Source organism: Daktulosphaira vitifoliae, unplaced genomic scaffold (assembly GCF_025091365.1).
Source record: "Daktulosphaira vitifoliae isolate Bord-2020 unplaced genomic scaffold, ASM2509136v1 Scaffold_3, whole genome shotgun sequence".
NCBI classification, from domain to species: Eukaryota; Metazoa; Arthropoda; class Insecta; order Hemiptera; family Phylloxeridae; genus Daktulosphaira; species Daktulosphaira vitifoliae.
In genome coordinates, this window is record NW_026099574.1 from 29238028 (window position 1) to 29258009 (window position 19982).

The 19982-nt window shown below is 25.2% G+C and overlaps 1 protein-coding gene across 2 annotated transcripts; it reads right to left on the minus strand.

The window, feature by feature from the left end:
* Positions 1-887: 887 nt before the first annotated feature.
* Positions 888-15752, minus strand: LOC126900768 (low choriolytic enzyme-like). Of its 2 annotated transcripts, none has more exons than XM_050676699.1 (5): positions 15367-15752; positions 14532-14663; positions 14048-14221; positions 4671-4804; positions 888-1252 (listed from the first exon to the last, which is right to left on the minus strand). In XM_050676699.1, the coding sequence occupies exons 1-5, from the start codon at positions 15500-15502 to the stop codon at positions 1106-1108; spliced, it is 723 nt and encodes a 240-aa protein (XP_050532656.1). In that variant the 5' UTR covers positions 15503-15752; the 3' UTR covers positions 888-1105. The 2 variants fall into 2 exon arrangements, with proteins under 2 accessions (XP_050532656.1, XP_050532655.1); XM_050676698.1 differs by having other exon boundaries at positions 889-1252; positions 14048-14392; positions 15367-15749.
* Positions 15753-19982: the final 4230 nt, after the last annotated feature.

Genomic DNA, 19982 nt, shown 5'->3' on the forward strand with positions numbered 1-19982 from the left:
AGTGATTTTAATCACTGTCAGATATCATTATCCTTGATCCAACTATGTCACGTCACCACTGTGCTGGGTTTTTTTATTTGAATTGTTGTCAATTTACACTTTTAATCCTCATGCTATTTAAACATACACAAGGTATGAATCACAACATAAGAAAAAGTATTTAATTCTTAATATAATTTCCATTATATCAACCTTCTCACCATTTATCATAAATTGTTTACTCGATGGAATTTTCGGAATGGAAAGGTTTAAAAACCCTTAACATCCCCATATCCAAACTTTGTATTGTAGATAACATATTTTACTTCATATGACAATTATATAAAAAGAAAATTTTATCCATGAGTAACAAATTGAATGCCTAAAATGTAAAAAATTCAAGGGAGACTTAAGTATAAGTGTTTTATCTTCAAATTTTAATCATCAATAATTATCACACTTTTATTAGTATAATTGACCCTCGTATGATTCCCAAATAAAATAATAATATATATGATGTATTCCTTTAAAATGCACAATTTTATCATAAATTAAAAAATGCAAAAGACAAATCATCAACGCTTATCTAATCTAGAAACTTTTTGAGAGAAGGCGTTTTTCAAGAAACGGAACCCAAAATTAGTTTGAGCAAAAAAAAAGGCGTACCTGACTATAATTTAAGATTTACTGTCATTTAGAGGAATCATAATTTCGGGGAGACCCAACTTCTCCCCAAAATGCGAATATTCAGAGACGTGTTAAGAGGCGAATAAACCAACTCTATCGTTAATTTTAAATACGCCCATAGGATTTTTAAGACCCAAAATTATTTTAACCTTTTTACATTTGTTAAGTTTTAATTTTTAAAAAAGAAATACAATACATATTTATGTGGCAGATGTCAAAACAAAAAATAGTCACTTAATGTTAAAATATATTTTAAGTAAAATAATTTTATCGATGTAATTATAAAAAATCTTAAAATTTTTAACATCCAACATTATTTTTATGTACGTTACAATATGACAGTTTATACATTAATACATTTATAACCAAATTGGGTTATTTATTATCGATTTTTACAATTATCACTTAATAATGTTTAACTAACTACTTTACCATCGAACTAAAATACTTTGAACTTATTTGTTAAATAACTTGTAGTACTTGATATGTATGAACTAGTTCCAGAACAGTTATACATTAAATTTACTTTTTGTATATCTGTTGAAGTTGCACCATTTCTTTGACCCAGTGCCATACTCTGATCATACTAAATGGAAAAAATTGTAATTAAGCAATATATTTGTTTTACAAAATCTTTAGTAATGTAAATATTTTAACATACAGAGTGATTGATTTTGTGTAAGACACTCGTTATCTTAGATAATATAAAAAATTATTAACTTTTGTAAAGAAAAGAATTATTTGGTTCAAAAAATTGCAATACAATTAGTTAAAAAATTATTTTTTATTCCATCAGGGATAAAAAAAACTAAATTTAGTTTTCTTAAATGGAACTCACTTATTGCATTTAATATAAAATTGAAAAGGTATAAATTCATTATGATGTTTTATATATTATATTATGATTAATAAATTTTTTTTTTTCGTATGTCTGTCACTACTTCAGTTCTCATTTTACTGATTGTTTTCAACAATACGTCAAAAGATCACAAAGTATATTTAGTTGAAATTAATACTTTTTTTTTAAAGAAAATTTTTAAAAATCTCCCGTAAGTGAGTAAATTGCTATAAATTTTTGAAAATTATGCGAATCAGTACAATTTTTTTTTTTAAGTATTATAAGTTAATATCCCTTTTAGTCTTCATAATTTTTCAAAAATAAGACCATTTCCCCTTATAAAAAAGGCGTTAAAATCTAAAAATATACCTATAAAGAGTAGAACTAGAAATCAAGGAATTCTTTCTATAAATTAAACACTATCTACAGATTTGTATCGAAATATTTTATACTTCGATGTTATAATAATTTTATAACATTGATTTAATTAACTGTCAAATATCACCTATATTTGCCGCAACAATGCTACTTCACTACTGTGGCACGAACCCTCCGTGCTAGTTTTTTTAAACTTGATAATATGATAAAGAAAAAATTAAAATTTTGTTCAAATTATTTGTATACATAATATGTAGTTTTTTGTACCAAATATTTTATCTCTTTACATAAAATTAAAAATTCTAAGAAAGTGAATGTCTCAAAATCGATAAATATAATATGTACTTTTGTCAATATAAATATTAAATCGAAAAGCAATAAGACCATTTTTTATGATTACTTAGTGAAATGCTGTTTATGCTTTCGAGAATTTTTAATTTTAATAAAATAATTTAATAAATAATCAAAAGGGGTTTCCATCAGAATAACATTTATGATAAAGTAAAATAGCTTACATTTCATTAAGTTTTAAGTATTTTAATGAAGTATAACTTCATTAAGCAAATATTATTTGAACTATTTTTATAAAAATAATATTATATTTAGATTTGAATTCGTAATTTAATACTTAATGTCATTTCAACTAATTTTAATTTTGATGAAGTGCCAAATTAATTATTAATTTGTGCTCAACTTCTAAAGTCGATTGCTCTGAACAATTAAAATAAAATGTAACAAAATAATATTATAAAAAAATGTTAAATTTTACATATTAGTGAAAAATTAACCACGATTTATCTTTAACCCATAGGCATAAATTTATGAAAAATTTGGTGAAACTAAACTAAATGAGGGGAAGCCTCACGCTAAATTTTTTTAAAATAAAAAAAAATATATAATTTTTTTTTAATTTTGGAGGATAAGCTAAGTACTTTTAAGTCCCTCCGATTTAAGCCAATGAGTTGACCATTAAATTTCTCCAAAAATAATAATATTTCATAGAATTATTTTTTCAGTTTTATATAGTATTATTTGTTTATTGATTTATCTGTAAATAATCCCTTTTATATTCATCATTTATCATTTATAAGGATACCAGCTCCATTTTTAAAAGATCCGTACATATTTTATTAACTTATATAATAGATAATAATGCAACTAAGGAAATATTTGGGATAAAAAATGTTGAAAAAGTATTTTGGATTTTATAAACACTTTAAACACTAGCTGAGGTGAAATGCGGATTTTATTATTTTTATCATTATGCATTTTTTGCTATCACACTACTTTTTTCATTCAATATTAAAATATTTAAGTTCTAAAATACTGATCCAAAAGTTGTTATTAACTAGTTATTAAGCCATCTTCTAACTTTTAATTAAAATTTTGGGTACATATTTAACTATCTTAAGATAATAAATTTGTATATTACTATTTATAAAAATCATGTTGATTGCCTTATAAGAAATAAGAGAGACAATAAAATATATTTAACCAGAAATAATCTTTACTCAACCAAACCGAATTTTTTTTCTAAATTATTATTATTATTATAAATCTACGTATTAATGAAAACACTTACTAAAAATAATTCATGATTGTATATATATACAGAATAATTCTTTTATCACAAAACACTTAATGAATCAAATAGTAGAAATAATATTGATAATTTTTTATTGGTTTATTTTAGCTCAATATTTTTTTTCAATATATCCATTATGAATTACTTATTATGCTCATCTCTCATGCGTTATAAGGGACCAACTTTATGTTTTTTTAATACAACATACATATTTTATTTCCTTATATAGAGTGTACAGTAAGTAAGGAAACGGGTTTCTATTGTTCTCATTGTTTGAACAATTTTACCTGTTTCCTTACTTACTAAACATTCTGTATTATTATACAAAATGACCCCTAGTTGGGTTATTATCAATAGATAATGACCCAACTAAGAAATGAATGGCCGATAAAAACTCTTGAACCAGTATTTTAGAAGTTATTAATAACTTAAAGTAATGACTGGTGGTGAAGAATACGTATTGAAATTTTAATAACTACACAATTATCAAGAGTACTCTTCTTTCCGTCGAGGTATTAATATGTCAATAATTTATAAGATACTGGTCCAATAGTTGTTATCGGTCAATAACTTTTTTAATTAAATCATGGTATATTAAATTAGCTAGTTAATTCTGCATATTACCATTAAAAAAATTTAAGTTGACACCCTTATAACGTATAAAAGATGAATAAAAATAATTCATGATTGATAAATTAAGAAAAGCATTGAACTAAAAAAAAGCAATAAAACATTATTAATATAATTTTTCTTATTCGATTAATTAAGTGGTTCATCATAAATGAATCATTGTATATATATTTATATAACAAAAGTACCCTTTACTTGTAGCAAAAAGCACTTAAAATGTCAACATTGGTTTACTTTTTTTAAGAATAAAATATTGTATTGGCACTCATGCAATATTTTTTTTGTTTCGAAAATAAAATATTTTCTAATCCAATTACATAAAAAATTTCTACAAAAAAATGTAGTAGTCAAATTAAGAGAAAGCGGATAAATTGTTTAATATATCTTTAATTTATCCACATGTTTAACCAAAACAATTTATTTTATTAAGTAAATTAGAAGTTAAAAATATCAGAATATTAGTGATCATGTACAATGTTTATTTTAAATACAATCAAAATGAAATATTTAGTTGACTTAAATACATGTCAAAACAATTTAGATTTTAGAATTTATTAAGATTATTTTGCTTACTTTAGCTACGATGGTTTCCAAACCATTTTTTGAAAATGCATATCGCGGATAATGCATCACACTAGTGTAATCGTATGGTAATCCAAATGTAGTAGTAACATTTTCTGGAACTTTACCAAAATCTTGCCAATACACTGAAACAAAATTAAAATGCACTATTTTAAATTAAAAATATATTTTTAGTTTTAAATAATATTAGCCTCAATATTCTGGTCAACCCAAAGTATATGGAATTAAGTAGAGGAAAAAAAAGAAGAAATGATATTAGCCTCAAATGATCAATTTCTATTGTATAAAATTTACTTCAAGCACAACTAGAATACAAATTTTAAGGAGGTTGAAAGTATTTTCCTTTTATATATAGGGTAATTCACTAAGGATATGACACTTATTTTGTCAAAAAATATTGAAAAAATAAAAAAACATAACATTATTTTTTTCAAATGAGAGTCCCTATTTTTACATTAATACAAACAATTTTGTTCTTATAATTTTTATTACCCATTCAGCTATTTCTACGTGTTTAAGTTAAGTGTTTTTAAATCAAATTTCTAATGCTATTCTACAGTTTTGTAGAAAGATGCCATTAATGAATATTAATAGTTGCATAGTATTATTTTCCATAAAAGTTTATTTTTTTACATTCTTGAACGACCCATGTAGAAAACATTTTTGATAACTACGATACAAATAATTTATGGTCGTTTGAAACTGATTAATGTTGCCACTGGTATTACGAAAACCAAATTAGTGATGAAATTCTATTTTAAACCCCAATCTTTAAATAATTTAAAAAAACAAACTTATAATTGGATAAAAATAATTATATGAATAAAATCTTCTTTTAATTTTGTCTATCATAATACTAAAATAAAAATAGGGGTTTTCATTAAAAAAAATTAATGTTATAATTTTTTATTCCTTGAGGGATGAAAAAAAAATTATTAAATACATATTATTGTAGAATTTCTTCAATCAAATAATATTTTATTTACAAAAATTTTAAAGTTCAATTAATTCCCAAAAAATGAGTATCTTATACTGCATTAAGTAATAAAAATTTATTTTAAAAAATTGGAAGAAGAAGTTTCCCTAGACTTCTCTAGTTAAGCCTATGACTGTCAAATGTTTCAACGAATCAAAGATAAACATTTTCTTTTTAAAAGCATGAAAAAATATTTGTTGAATATGGTGAGTCTTGAAGTAAACTAAAAATTAAAATCAACTAAATAAAATCAATTGTTTAAATAAAAAATATGATACAGTTAAACATTCTAGTTCTTCTGTGTTAAAACTAATTTTAAAATAAAATAAAAGTGCAATGATAAATGTTCTTCTTTTATATGAAAAAAAACAGAAATTTACTATCTTAAATATTAAACACAAAAAAAAAAAAAAATTCAAACTTCTTTAGTTGTTTCAATTTTAACCTAGTACACTTTGATATTTAGAGTTAAATTTACTGAAGAAATACTTTCAATTTGTTCTGATTACAATGACGTATGTCGTTATTAAAGATTTCACTCAAATTAAACTATGTCAGTTATTAACACGTGTTAATGTTAAGAATGAATTTCTTGCGTATATTACAATTGTTCATTGAATTGCTGAACAATTTTCAACACTGCTGAAGAAATGATAATATAGGAAACCCATAATTATACTACTTAATTAGCCGCTCAACTTAAATTATTTAAGAAAAGGTAAATTTAAAATATGTTTTTTTGGTAATATTGTTAAAAGTCTTTTTTTGCTTGTTCAGATATAATTGACGTATACGGAAAGCATTTATCTTGTTTGTCATCATTTTAAACACAGACTAATAGTAAATTAAAACAAAAATCAAGTAAATTCAATAACAAAAATAACAATTACAATATAATATTAAGATATAAGAGAATAATGTTTTACTAAATTTTTTTAGCTTCGATGCGAAGATGAGAAGGTATTAATTTTACCATGATGTGTTTTTTTTTGTGTGTGTCTGTTGCTACTTTTTCTCAGCTGTCAGTGGACTGATTTTGATGAACAATATGTAAAAGTTCACAAATTGTATCTAGTTGAAGATATTACCCTCGAAAATTGAAAAAAATTACCTCATACCCCGTAAATGGAGGAAATCCCCGAAAAAATTACAATTTTAAAAATCGGTCATTTTCGACATTTTCGACATTTTTTCAATTTTCTTTTCTTAAAACTGCCATAATTTTTTCAAAAATTAACAAATCAACATAATTTGTTTTATATTGAAACCTTAGATATTTCCCTTTCATTTGATATCATTTTTTTGAAGATCTAACTCTTAGCCTGCTCACAAAAGGCAATTTAAAATAGCAACTTTTTTACAAAAACTAACTTTTTCAACATAACTTTTGAAAATATTCTGGAAATACTGCATCCTTTAAACATATATCAAATTAAAGCTTATGTTATGTACTATAAAATGAAAAAAAAAAATTTGTCCCGAAACCTTATGTTCTACGTGCAATCGGCTGCCATAGTTAAAAATGCTATTTTTGTGTTGAAATTTTCGATTTTAAATTGCTATAACTTTTAGAATAATGTATGTATCAACATAAATTTCTTTTTTTTCTAAATACATTATATATATTTTTTTCATTTGACATACTATTTTTTTTAATTGAACCATTTCCTTTATACAGGAGGGATTTAAAACTTAAAACATACGTATAAAAAGTAGAATTTTTTCAACATAACTTTTGAAAATGTTCTAGAAATACTACATATTTTAAACATGTATCAAATTAAAGCTTACAATAAATACTACAGGTTCAAAAAAAAAAATTTGTCCCATCACCAATTCTTCTATGGGAAAATGGCCGTTGAATTTAACAACAATGTAATTTTTATGTAAAAATCATAAAATATTCTAATACTGAAAACTGCCATAACTTTTTGAAAAATTAACAAATTATAATAATTTTTTTTTTATATGTTTTATATTTTTCCCTTTTATTTAAAATCATTTTTTTGAAAATCTGACTCTAAACCTGCCCACAGAGTGGATTCAAAAAAAGAATTTTTGCACACAAGTAAAGCTTTTTCAATTAAATTTTTGAAAATATTCCAGAATATTGACACTTTTACTTAATCTTAAATTAAAGCTTATATTATAAAAATAATTATTAAAAATAAAAAAAAATTCGCAATATAGATTTTCTTCTTAGTGTAAATGGCTACCGTATTCAAAAATATGATATTTTTGTGTTAAAATTCTAGGTTTTTTATTTTATTTTATTTTAAAATATTTTACAAGAGGAATATACTGACTTTCATGAAATTATAATTTAATTGACATAGATTAAAGTTCATAAGACATAAAAATTTTTAATTTTATATTGTTTTGCTTTTTAAAAGTCGAAAAAGTAACTTTAAATTAAAATTTGAATTAGCTTAAATTGCTAGTTTTATCAATAGTCTCCCTCGTGAGAAGAAATTTCCTATTCAGGTTAATATTTATTATTATGTGTTTTTTTTTTTTTTGTAGCTGCGATTTATTTTTCCAACCCTCAATTAACCTACTTTTTTCAACGATACGTCGAATGATTAAAATTCGTTTTTAGTTGTATTACCCTCAAAAATTAAAAAAAATCCCTTGATCAAATAAAAAGTAGATTAACTAGCTTTATCCATATAAACTATAACAATTATTCATTTCTAATAATTTTAAAGTAATTATTAACGAATTAGATTTGATATGATAAAAGAATTCAACTACAAAAGTAAATAATTTTACTTTGTAATCAATTAATTTTTTAATTATATTTGTGTGTGCAACTACTAGACTATCATATTCCAATTTTTTTTGTAATTTGTTGCTTTATAAATCATTAATCTAAAAAAAATAAATTATATTTAGTTTCACCTGAATTTAACAATAGATTTTTACAATTATAATCAAATTTAAAAAAAAAAAAAACTTTTTTTTTATTGATTTTTTTAGTTAAAGTAAATCATTAAAATTAATTCATTTCTGCATATTTCAATTGTAGAATTTTTTTAAACACCAAAAGTAAATTATAAATGATTACTATGATTTATATTTAAGTGATCTTTTACGATAAAAAGGCAAAAAAAATAAATCTTTTCTGATAAATTTACTCTAAATAGTAATTATAAAATTTGCTGACTGCATATTAATCTTTGCAATTTCATTTGTTTCTATTTATTGGTGTAAATTTCTATATGTATATTTTAGATTTGAACCCCCCTGTATTAAGGGAAATAGTCTGATTTAAAAAAAAAGTATGTCCAATGAAAGATTAATATAAATACAACTTCTCATGAAAAAATTGTATTGATCCATACACTTTTCAAAAAATTATAGCATAATGAAGTAAAAAATGTAAAATCAAAAATCAAAAATTTTCACAAAAAAATAGCAATCGGTAGCCATTTTTTTTTAATATTAAAGTATATTTCATAAGCTTTAATTTAATATATATATATAAGTGTCAGTATTTCCGGAACACTTTCAAAAATTATGTTGAAAAAATTATCATTTTAAATCCCCCTTTTGGGCAGGTAAAGGATCAAATTTATAAAAAAAATATACCAAATGTTAGGTAAAAATATCAAACATCTATAAAAAAAAATTATATTGATTTATTCATTTTTAGGAAAGTTATGGCAGTCTTAAGAAAAAAAATTGAAAAAATAGCGATTTTTAAATTTGTAATATTTGTGGATGTTTCCTCCAATTACAGGGAAAATTTTTCAATTTTTGAGAGTAATGTCTTCGACCAGATACGATTTGTGATCTTTTGACGTATCGTTGAAAGAAATCGGTCCAGTGAGAGCTGAGAAAAAAAGGTAACAGACACAAAAAAAAACACAATATAGTAAAACCAACACCTTCTCAGCTTCGCATCGAAGCTAAAAATCGGTTACCNAAAAAAAAAAAAAAAAAAAAAAAACACATCATAGTAAAACCAATAACTTCTCACCTTCGCATCATAGCTAAAAATAAACTTATAATATATAATTAAAAATTAATATATAATATGATATATGTAATAAAAAATTATATTTTTGAATCTATGAATTACTAATCTGGATATAATTAAGGAAATTGAAGATGATGTTGCTTTTGTAATTGTCCACCAATTACATAAAATTAAATACTATCTACAGATTTGCATCGAAGCGTTTTTTATGATAGTGATTTTAATCACTGTCAGATTAAATCTATACTGAACCCAACTATGCTGCGTCCCAACTGTGCTGGGGTTTTTTTAATGCCCTTTGAGATGGCCCTGTTAAGTTATTAACTGAAATATGAAAATAGATTTTTTTGCTTCATATAAAGCTGTAATTAGAATTCATATATTAATTTAAACACGTAACATAAATTCAGTGGGCCTTTATTTTTAAAAAACTCTTTCCTGATAGACGTAGCTTGTTAATGGAAACGGGAAATGAGGAATATACATTTTTTAAATTTTTCGAACAATAAATTTTTATAAGAAATATTTCATGATGAGCCTTCGGAAATTATAGGTCTGAAACTCATTGCCCACCATGTTAGTCATTGGTAAGGTACTGTTTCTGTACCAACTAAATTATAATTTAATGCTATATGTTATGTTATTAAGTTTATTTAATACTGCGAAAAACTGATACATAATAATAATATTGTTTTTAAAAATTTTTAATTCCAACGTTTAAACTATTATAATTAACACACATAGTAATTATGAAACCAATTACTAATACCATAAGAATAACATCTATGTTACTATAAACATGACTTAAAGTGGTTAGTAGTTTATTTTATTTACATTTATAACATAAAAAAAGCAACTAAATGATACTGTAATATGCAATTTAATGATGAATAAATAATATTAACAATAACTTATTACACAACGCTCTAGAGAGTTTTGTCATTTTCATTGAATATAATATGTAAATAATCATAGACGATTTTATATTTTTGCAAACGGCCTTAATAACATTGGGATAGGAGTAAAAAATACATTTACGACGCAAATATAAACATGCATAAATGCGCATGCATTTTGTAGTGCTTATACATATCGTAGTCTGCCACAATTTATGCAAATGAACTTACTAGTCTGGAGTATATTTAATTATGCTTCTTTCTACCTTTTGAAAATGTCATCCATTAATGTGTTAATTTTATTCAAAAATAAGCTAATGTTTTATTAAAATAAATTTTAGTTCCCTTTAAATGAAGAGATTATAACAAAGTAAAGTTAACTTTTTAAATTTTAAAAATATTTAATTTTTTTAAGAGCCAAAGAAATTGTATTTTTCCAAAATCAATTATAAACCTAAGTAAATTTAAGCCAAATGAAACTCAGCATATTTCAATAATAAAAGCAAATAAAACATGACAAACTATATTTTTATTTACAATTAAGTACTTTGAAAAATTTGTTTAATTTACAGGGGCCTCGAAAATCATAGCCATTAGTTTTTAAATTAAAATAAATGTCTTCTGAATAAAATTATTTTACTAGGAAAAAAACAGTATACTACATGATATGTTGTATAAATAATTACTATAAATTATACAAACCAAACCTTCTCATTGTTTCTTCAATATTTTGATTTAACATAATTAATAATTCCTAGTAATTTACTATGAAGATATGAGTATTATGAAATAGTATAAAACGTTTCTTAATAAATGAATATAGTATAAATTTTATCACTCAAACTGTTAAAAATTGAAGTTATATTGACTAATATATTACAAATATGTTTTGTACATTTTTTTGGCTTCGATCCAAAACTAAGAAAATGTATTCTTTTTTTTATGTCTGTCCATGAAAATTTTTACTTCGGAACCGATTTTATTAGTTTATGCATTAAAAGAACCCGAATTTAATCTAGTCAAACCTATTATCACCGAAAACTTAAAAATTTTTTTTTTTAATTACAACAAAAATTAGCATTAAAAAAAAATGTTTGTATTTTAAAAATACTTTAACAATTTTTTTAGACACCGACTGAAATTAGTTTTCAATAAGATATACTAAATACAAGAGCGTTCTTTTAGTATGTTTTTGTGAAAATTCAATAAAAAATCTAATAATAATCAAGGCACACATAGTACTATTCTTCTTCCTCTTTTTCGTCGCCTTTACCCCAACAACTTTGAGTTGACCACCCTTATCCTAAACTTTCACTTGACACGATCTCACACAACAGCCGTCCTCATATAACATTCTATAATATCCTTCCATATCTATTTTGGTCTTCCTCTATCACTTCATCATTTATTTACATAACTGTTCTTGCAGCTTCCAATTATTCTCTCCTCATAAATTAACCAAACTATCTAAGTCTATTTTCTCTCATCATATCCACAATTAATACTCCCTCTTATATGTTCGTTCTTTATCCTATCTTCTCTTTTCACTCCAATCATCCATCTAAGCATTCTCTCACTGAACTCATTCTCTGCTTTATTCTCTTATCAACTACCCAACACTCTGAACCAAACATCATAGCTGGTCTCATTACAGTCTTACAAAACTTACCTTTCAGCCTCGTTGGAATTCTCTTATCGCATAACATAGCAAACACTTCTCTCCACTTCATCCATTTGCACTTAATCCTGTGTCTTACATCCCCGCCAATACCATCGTTCTTTTGCACAACTGATCTTAAATACTTAAAACTTTCTACCTCTCCTATCATGTTCTCGCATATTATCACTGATCTCCTCATTTCATCTACTTCGTGTTCTTTTTTGTCAAAGTCGTATTCTATATACTCTGTATAATTCCTACTTATTCTTAATCCCTTCCCTTCAAGTGCTGATCACCACACCTCTAGCCTTTGATTAATTTCTTCCCTTTTTTCTCATATAAACCCTACATCGTCAGCAAACAATATGCACCACGATACCTTTTGTGAATTCATCAGTCATTATAGAAAATACGTCAGAGCTTAAAACAGAACCTTGGTGCACTCCTACTCTTCATTAAAATCTTCTGTTACTTCGCTCACACTTTCAATCCGGGAACAAGTGCCATTGTACATATATTATATTATATTAATGTACCATTTTGACAGTTAAATTCTATTGTATTCCTCCCCTCCACCATTATGAATTTATAAATACATACTTGTGTAAAATTTCATCAGAATTGTTACTAGTATAAGTGATTTAATTTAATTCAAATAAATTTCATACTTAAGATATAAATAAAAAGGTAACTTCCATTATAATTAAGTGACCTTTTTATCATAAAATTGAATTATCTTTACAAATTTTCCAAGAAAAAAATTTTTCGGCTTACAATATTTGCCACTGTAGGCAGTAGCCTATAGTGCCTGCATATAAATATGCCATGATTAACAAGGCATATAATTAATAAAACAAAAGTTGTCTTAAGATAAAGATTCTCGATTAAACAATTTCGAAGTGAAATTTTTATTTTGCTAATAAAGCACAATGAATTGGAGGAATAGCTGCTAACCTTATCTCTCTTCATAGACGTTTGAGATAATAGTTTTATTTTTGTATTATCTATCTATGCTAACGAATGATAAGAATGTTGACTAGTTAGTTAGCGTCCGGTGTATTATTCAAGTTAATTAATATGGGTAAACTAGTGTAACGTTTTAAGGATGAATTGATCTAATAATAGAATTTTAGTAATAAAATTAATTAATTTCGGAAATTTTGGGCTTGATACATATAATTTCAAAATGGAATAACTATAATAAATTTAAAAATTAAAAATTGCCATAATTTGAATATCGGACTATTTTTAAAATGTTTAAAACCACCAATTCAGGGGTCATTTTGGTGGATGTAAAGTAGCAACTATTCACCCCTATTTTTAGTCTAAAATTGAGTTCTACGCCAGTAATTTTAAAGAATCCTTCTTCAAAATATAAAGTACTTAGCAGAAAAAAACAAATTTCATAATAGCTCCTTTGTAATAAAATGATTTTTTTATATCATTAGTATCCTGCTACAGAGTATCCTACTTAAAAACTCGTCTATCTTTAAATATGTTTAATCAAACTTCATACGCTACTAAAACAAAAATTTTTGTAATTAAAAAAAAAAAATTCAAACTTAAAACATTGTATGTTGATAAATAATACATTACTACAATTATATAGAAGAAAAAAATATAGTAATTATTAAATACTAACTAAATTAAATTGAAAAATACTTAACTTGTGATGTATAAGTAGATGAACAAGTATGAAAATTCCAAAAAAAAAAAAGTTTACAAAAAAAATTGTTGAAATTTTGAGACCTTTACGGACTTAATATTTTAAACCGTACCTTACCTTTGTTCATTAATTTTATAGCTACATAAATAAAGAAATTAATTTTTAAAACTTATAAAAAAAAGTATTACCTTTATCAATATTTTCCCAATAAATAATAACAGCATTATCTCGATCATACCGTGCCTGTTCGTGAAGTAATCCAACCACGTGCAACAGCTCATGCTGTATAGTGCCTTGACTAGTTAGGCAAGCAGGCGATTCCAAATTCATCTTATGAGGCATTCCGTAGTTTTCATGGTAACCTATCATCGCATAACAACCTTTACTTTTTTCCGATTGAATAGACAAATATTCGTTGTGCCCAATATTTATTTTATTCGTAGATTTATTATCATTTTTGTCAGTAAACTTTAAACATGTTTTTGATTCTAAAAAGTCCATAGCATTTCTAATCTTTAACCGGTCTTCCGGCACTAACACAAGTACATAGTAATTATTAAATTTTCTATTATAAAAATAAGTATTTATTAAATAATTCAAAAACTCGCGTTGTGCATTTTAAAGTGCTAGACACCTAACATATATAAGCCATTACTTTTTTCGTTTACTTACTAATATTAGGACTTAAAATGTAGGGTATTATTCCTTTTGGCCATTTATAATATTCTGATATTATAGCATTTCTAGTAACTGGCAATAATATATCACCTTGGTATAACTCTGATTTCAACTCTGGATAAGTATCTAATGAAATAAGAAAATTCACAAGTAGATTCATATTCTAGAGCACTTGAAATGATCTTAATAAAAACATTTAAGTTGAGAAGACAAAACATACAAAACATACAAATCACTAAAACTTAATATCAACATAAATATAAAAAAACTAAAGTATTTTGTTATTTAGATCTTAACTACTTTTAATATGTATTGATAGTACCAACACATAAAATTTGTAGAAGTACCAAAATTGATACATTTAACATGACAATAAACTAAAAGTTATACTCATTTTACACAAATATTGTTTAACCTTAAAATATAAATAGTAAAAATCAAATACTAATTTGCATATACTGTCATTGATGGAAAATAAAAAAAACTATATCATTTATTTTAATTTAAATAACTAAGTTAAATTAGTTGTATATATTTATATGATTAACATGTTTGCCAAATTTTAATCTTCACGGACGTCTTTGTATAATTTTTTCAATTCCTTTATTAACTATGGATGTAATAACTAAGCTCAGGGACAGATTTAAGAGTCAATGTCCCAGGAACCTACACATAATTTGATGATTTTTTTTTGCTCATAATACAAACAAATTGTCACTAAAATCATAGTAACAAAAATATTTTAAGCTTTTGTGATATGGGTCCCAACATTCCTAAATCCAGCCATGACTAAGCTATCAGTTAAATAGAAATATAATTTATTATGTACCTGGTGATAAATGACTTGGTTTTAAATTTTCTTTTATTTTCTCGTAATATAATCCCAGTGTCTTGCCGTCTATTTGAGCTTCACAACAACTCAACAGCTTTGTAATCATGTAAGCAAGCAATACAAGTCCAATCATTTTGTAAAACAGATTGAAAAATTAACATCAAGACAGTTGCTTCTAAAAGAAAACGTGACTGGAGTACATAACATAAAAGGTGTGCTCATATTAGATTAAAACAATTATCTTTTCAATTTGACCACTGGCCTATTTCGGATTTCCATTTAATTATGCTAAAATTGTATTAAATCCACTGATATGACCAAATTCAATGATTCCATTTATAATGTCATTATTCATTTATTTTTAAAAGTATGTATTCATTGCTTAACCCTTGTGGAATAAATTACAAGTACGACAATAAGCGGAACGTGACGCAAAATAAGGTATTATTTACAACTTCAAAAATTGTATATCGATAAAAATTAACACTTTTAGTAGGTGGTGGTAATGATACGCTATGAACCCTAATGTTTGTTTTCTAAAAAACTTTTCCCACGGTAGCGTCAATAACCGAATTGTTTATTACGTTGTATCAAATTTATACATTTATTACTTTATAAACGGTTTACAGTTAAAACATAGAATAATGTAGAATTAAAAAATATATAGACAAATATATAGATTTATAAATTCCTCCGCAATAAACAGAATGTTTTTCCTCTATTTAAATATATTGAACATTTTATAATTGCTATCTTTGATTAGGAGTTAACAAAACATTTTTTTTGGTACAGCATGCTTAGTTTTTTTCTTGTGAAAATCTCCTATTCATCGACTACCCAACTATTCAGTATTCTAAATGATTTCTAACATTAGTGATTAAAGACATGGATTAATTTATTAAGTAGTATTTAATACAAATTATAGTATTGCTCTGGTTAGAATACAGAGTATTTGTTTAAAAGTTCGAACTTACTAACGAAGAATGAAATAAAAATGTTGCATCTAAAAAAAGTTCAAATCAATGTTTTTTGGGGACTAATAAAATATTATAATTGTTCGGTTTGATTATAAAATTGAAAGTTCGTTGTGGTCTCAAAAAGAAAGTTCGTAAAATCACTACTTATAATAATACATATATGAAATAATACTTTTGATTTACAACATACTAAAAAAAAATTTTTTGTAACTACATATAACATGGGTACATAATTTATTTCCATTAAAAATATTAAATTATAACGAATGCCAAAATTTTTTATATAGGTATCATTTTATTATTAAAATTAAACATGAAAGCTGTAATATTTAGATTCAAATATAAAAATATAATTAATCTTGAAGTAATATCCATTATAATAACTCACTAGAATTCTTATAATCAGAGCCATCCCGGGAGGTGTAGAGGTTCGCTTATTCTTCTACTAATCATATTTAATAGTTTCAGTGACATATGTTCTATATATAAGACTGCTAAAAAATAGTTATACAATTTAAAAAAATTACTTAATTGGCAATAATACTTTTTTCATCCGTTCATATTTTTTGATTCTCACACAAAAAGCAACTTAACAGGAGAACAAAAATTCTAATTTCTGAGCTGCTGTTAAAGCATTCCTAGATAGATTTATGTTTGGAGAATGCTATACATAAAACATTTTTGACTACTCCCTCTAAGCAAAAAAAATTGTAACTTGACCAAGAAATTAATTTTATTCAGAAAATTCTATCCTCCTCGGCGCATTTTATATTTTTAAATCTACAACTCAAGAAGGACTGTCCCACGTTCCTCCTAATTACGCCATTATGCACCGTTAAACAACTTTAAAAGTGTAAATTGACAACAATTCAAATGAAAAAACTCAGCACAATGATGACGTGGCATAGTTGGATCAAGTATAATGATATCTGACAGTGATTAAAATCACTATCAAAAAAACACTTCGATGCAAATCTTTAGATAGTATTTAATTTTAAAAAAGTTTGAAGTATTAAGGATCAGTTGTGTAAAAGAACGGCGGTTTTGACGAGGATGTAAGACACAGTATTAAGTGAGGGGTGTTCTAGTGGAGAGAAGCTTTGATATGTTATGTGATAAGAGAATTCTAATGAGGCAGAAAGATAAGTTCTATAAGACTGTAGTGAAACCAGCTATGATGTATGGGTTAAAGTGTTGGGCGGTTGACAAGATAGTAAATAAGAGAATGAGTGTAATAGAAATTAAAATGCTTAGGTGGATGAGTGGAGTGACTAGAGAAGATACGATAAGGATTGAACATATAAGAGGAAGTTTAGGTGTAGCATCAACCGAGGATAAGATGACAGAAAATAGACTTAGATGGTTTGGTCGTGTTATGAGAAGAGAGGAATCAGAAGCTGCAAGAACAGTTATAGAAATGAATGTCGAAGAATGAAGAGGTAGAGGAATAAATAAAAGGTAAAATAAAAAACCCGGCACAGTGGTGACGTGGCATAGTTGGATCAAGTATAATGATATCTGACAGTGATTAAAATCACTATCAAAAAAAAACGCTTCGATGCAAATCTTTAGATACTGTTTAATTTTAAAAAATTGGTGGATTATTCCAAAAGCTTCATAAACTGCTAGTTCCTTATTAATATCCTGATTAAGATAAAGTATGTCGAATGAAAAAGGGATTATTAAAAAATACTACTTCTCATAAAAAAATTGTAATGATCCATACATTTTTCAAAAAGTTATAGCATAATAAAGTTAAAAATGTAAAATACAAAATCGAAAATTTTCACACAAAAATAGCATTCGGTAGCCATTTTCACCATGAAGATAAGATAAAGTCCGAAATTTTTTTTTTTCATGATAAAGCATATTACATTAGCTTTAATTTAAGATATATATAAAAGTGTCAGACCTTCCGGAACACTTTCAAAATTTAAGTTGAAAAAGTTAATTTTTTGTGAAAAAGTTGTCATTTTGAATCCCCCCCTGTGGGCAGGTTAAGGGTTAAATTTATGAAAAAAATATACCAAATGAAAGGTAATGATATTATGCATCTATATAAAAAAGAATTATAAAAATATGTTTATTTTTGAAAAAGTTATGGCACTTTTAAGTAAAAAAAATTGAAAAAATTTCGAAAATTAGCGATTTTTAAATTTGTAATTTTTTTGGAGGTTTCCCCCTTTTACGGGGAACGAGGGAATTTTTTTCAATTTTTAAGGGTAATGTCTTCGACTAGATACGATTTGTGATCTTTTGACGTATCATTGAAAGAAATCGGTTCGGTGAGAGCTGAGAAAAAGTGGTAACAGACACAAAAAAAAAAAAAAAACACATCTTAGTAAAACCAATACCTTCTCAGCTTCGCATCGAAGCTAAAATTGGTGGATTATTCCAAAAGCTACATGTTCTGCTATTTTCTTATTAATATCCTGATTAAGATACAAGTCTTTATCTATCATTTGGCTTTTTTTTATAAATCTAACCCTTTACCTGCCCACAAGAGGGATTCAAAATAATAATTTTTTTCTTGTAGTTAAAGTAAATCATTAAAATTAATTTAGTTCTGGATATTTCAATTGTAAAATCTTTTTAAATACCAAAAATTACTTAGAAATGATTACTATGATTTCTATTTTAGTGTTCTATTACGATAACAATGCAAAAAAATAANCTATGATTTCTATTTAAGTGTTCTATTACGATAAAAATGCAAAAAATAATGAGTTTTTCTGATAAATTTACAATAAATAATAATTATAAAACTTTCTGACTGCATATTAATCTTAAAAATAACATTGTTTTAATTCTCATAAAATTTTCTATTTAATGATTCATTCTAGTCAACGAAGGAGTAATTTTGGCGAATAGCAAAAAAAATTCCCAACCAAATTTTTTTTTTTTTTTAAAGTAGGAAATTGCTGGATTATTTCAAAAGTAACATTAACTCTTATTTCTTTAATTATATCCTGATTAGTAGTTCTTTGATTTTAAAATATAATATATGAATAAATACTAATTATAGTTTTTAAATTTAGTATGAAATTGATATTCAATAATTTAATATTGTAATTTAAACGGAGAAATTATAAAAATAATAAAGAAGTTATATTTTGCTTTACTTTTACGTGTATAAAAATTTAAAGGGCTTGATACAATAATTTTCAATAAAAACTGTTTGTTACTATAAAAAAAATGCACTTGACTACTTGACACGATCTCCCACATCTTCTACGCTCACATCAGCTGTCCTCATGTTGCATTCAATAACATCCCTCAATCTCCTTTTTTGTCTTCCTCTACCTCTTCTTGCTTCAAAACTCATTTCTATAACTGTTCTTACAGCTTCCCATTCTTCTCTCCTCATAACATGACTAAACAATCTAAGTCTATTTTCTGTCATCTTATCCACGATTGACGCAAAACCTATACTTCCTCTTATATGCTCGTTCCTTACCCTATCTTCTCTAGCCACTCCACTTATCCAACTAAGCATTCTCATCTCTGCTACACTTATTCTCTGCTCTACTTCTTATCAACCGCTCGACACTATGAACCACACATCATAACTGGCCTCACAATTTCATACTAAATTTAAAAACTATAATTAGTATTTATTCATATATTATATTTTAA

Coding starts and splice junctions, on each gene's coding strand:
- LOC126900768 (XM_050676698.1), bottom strand. CDS start 15,502: ATGATTGGACTTGTATTGCTTGCTTACATGATTACAAAGCTGTTGAGT. Junction 14,393..14,531: donor CATTTTAAGTCCTAATATTA/GTAAGTAAACGA, acceptor TACTTGTGTTAG/TGCCGGAAGACCGGTTAAAG. Junction 1,253..4,670: donor TGGAAACCATCGTAGCTAAA/GTAAGCAAAATA, acceptor TTTTCCATTTAG/TATGATCAGAGTATGGCACT.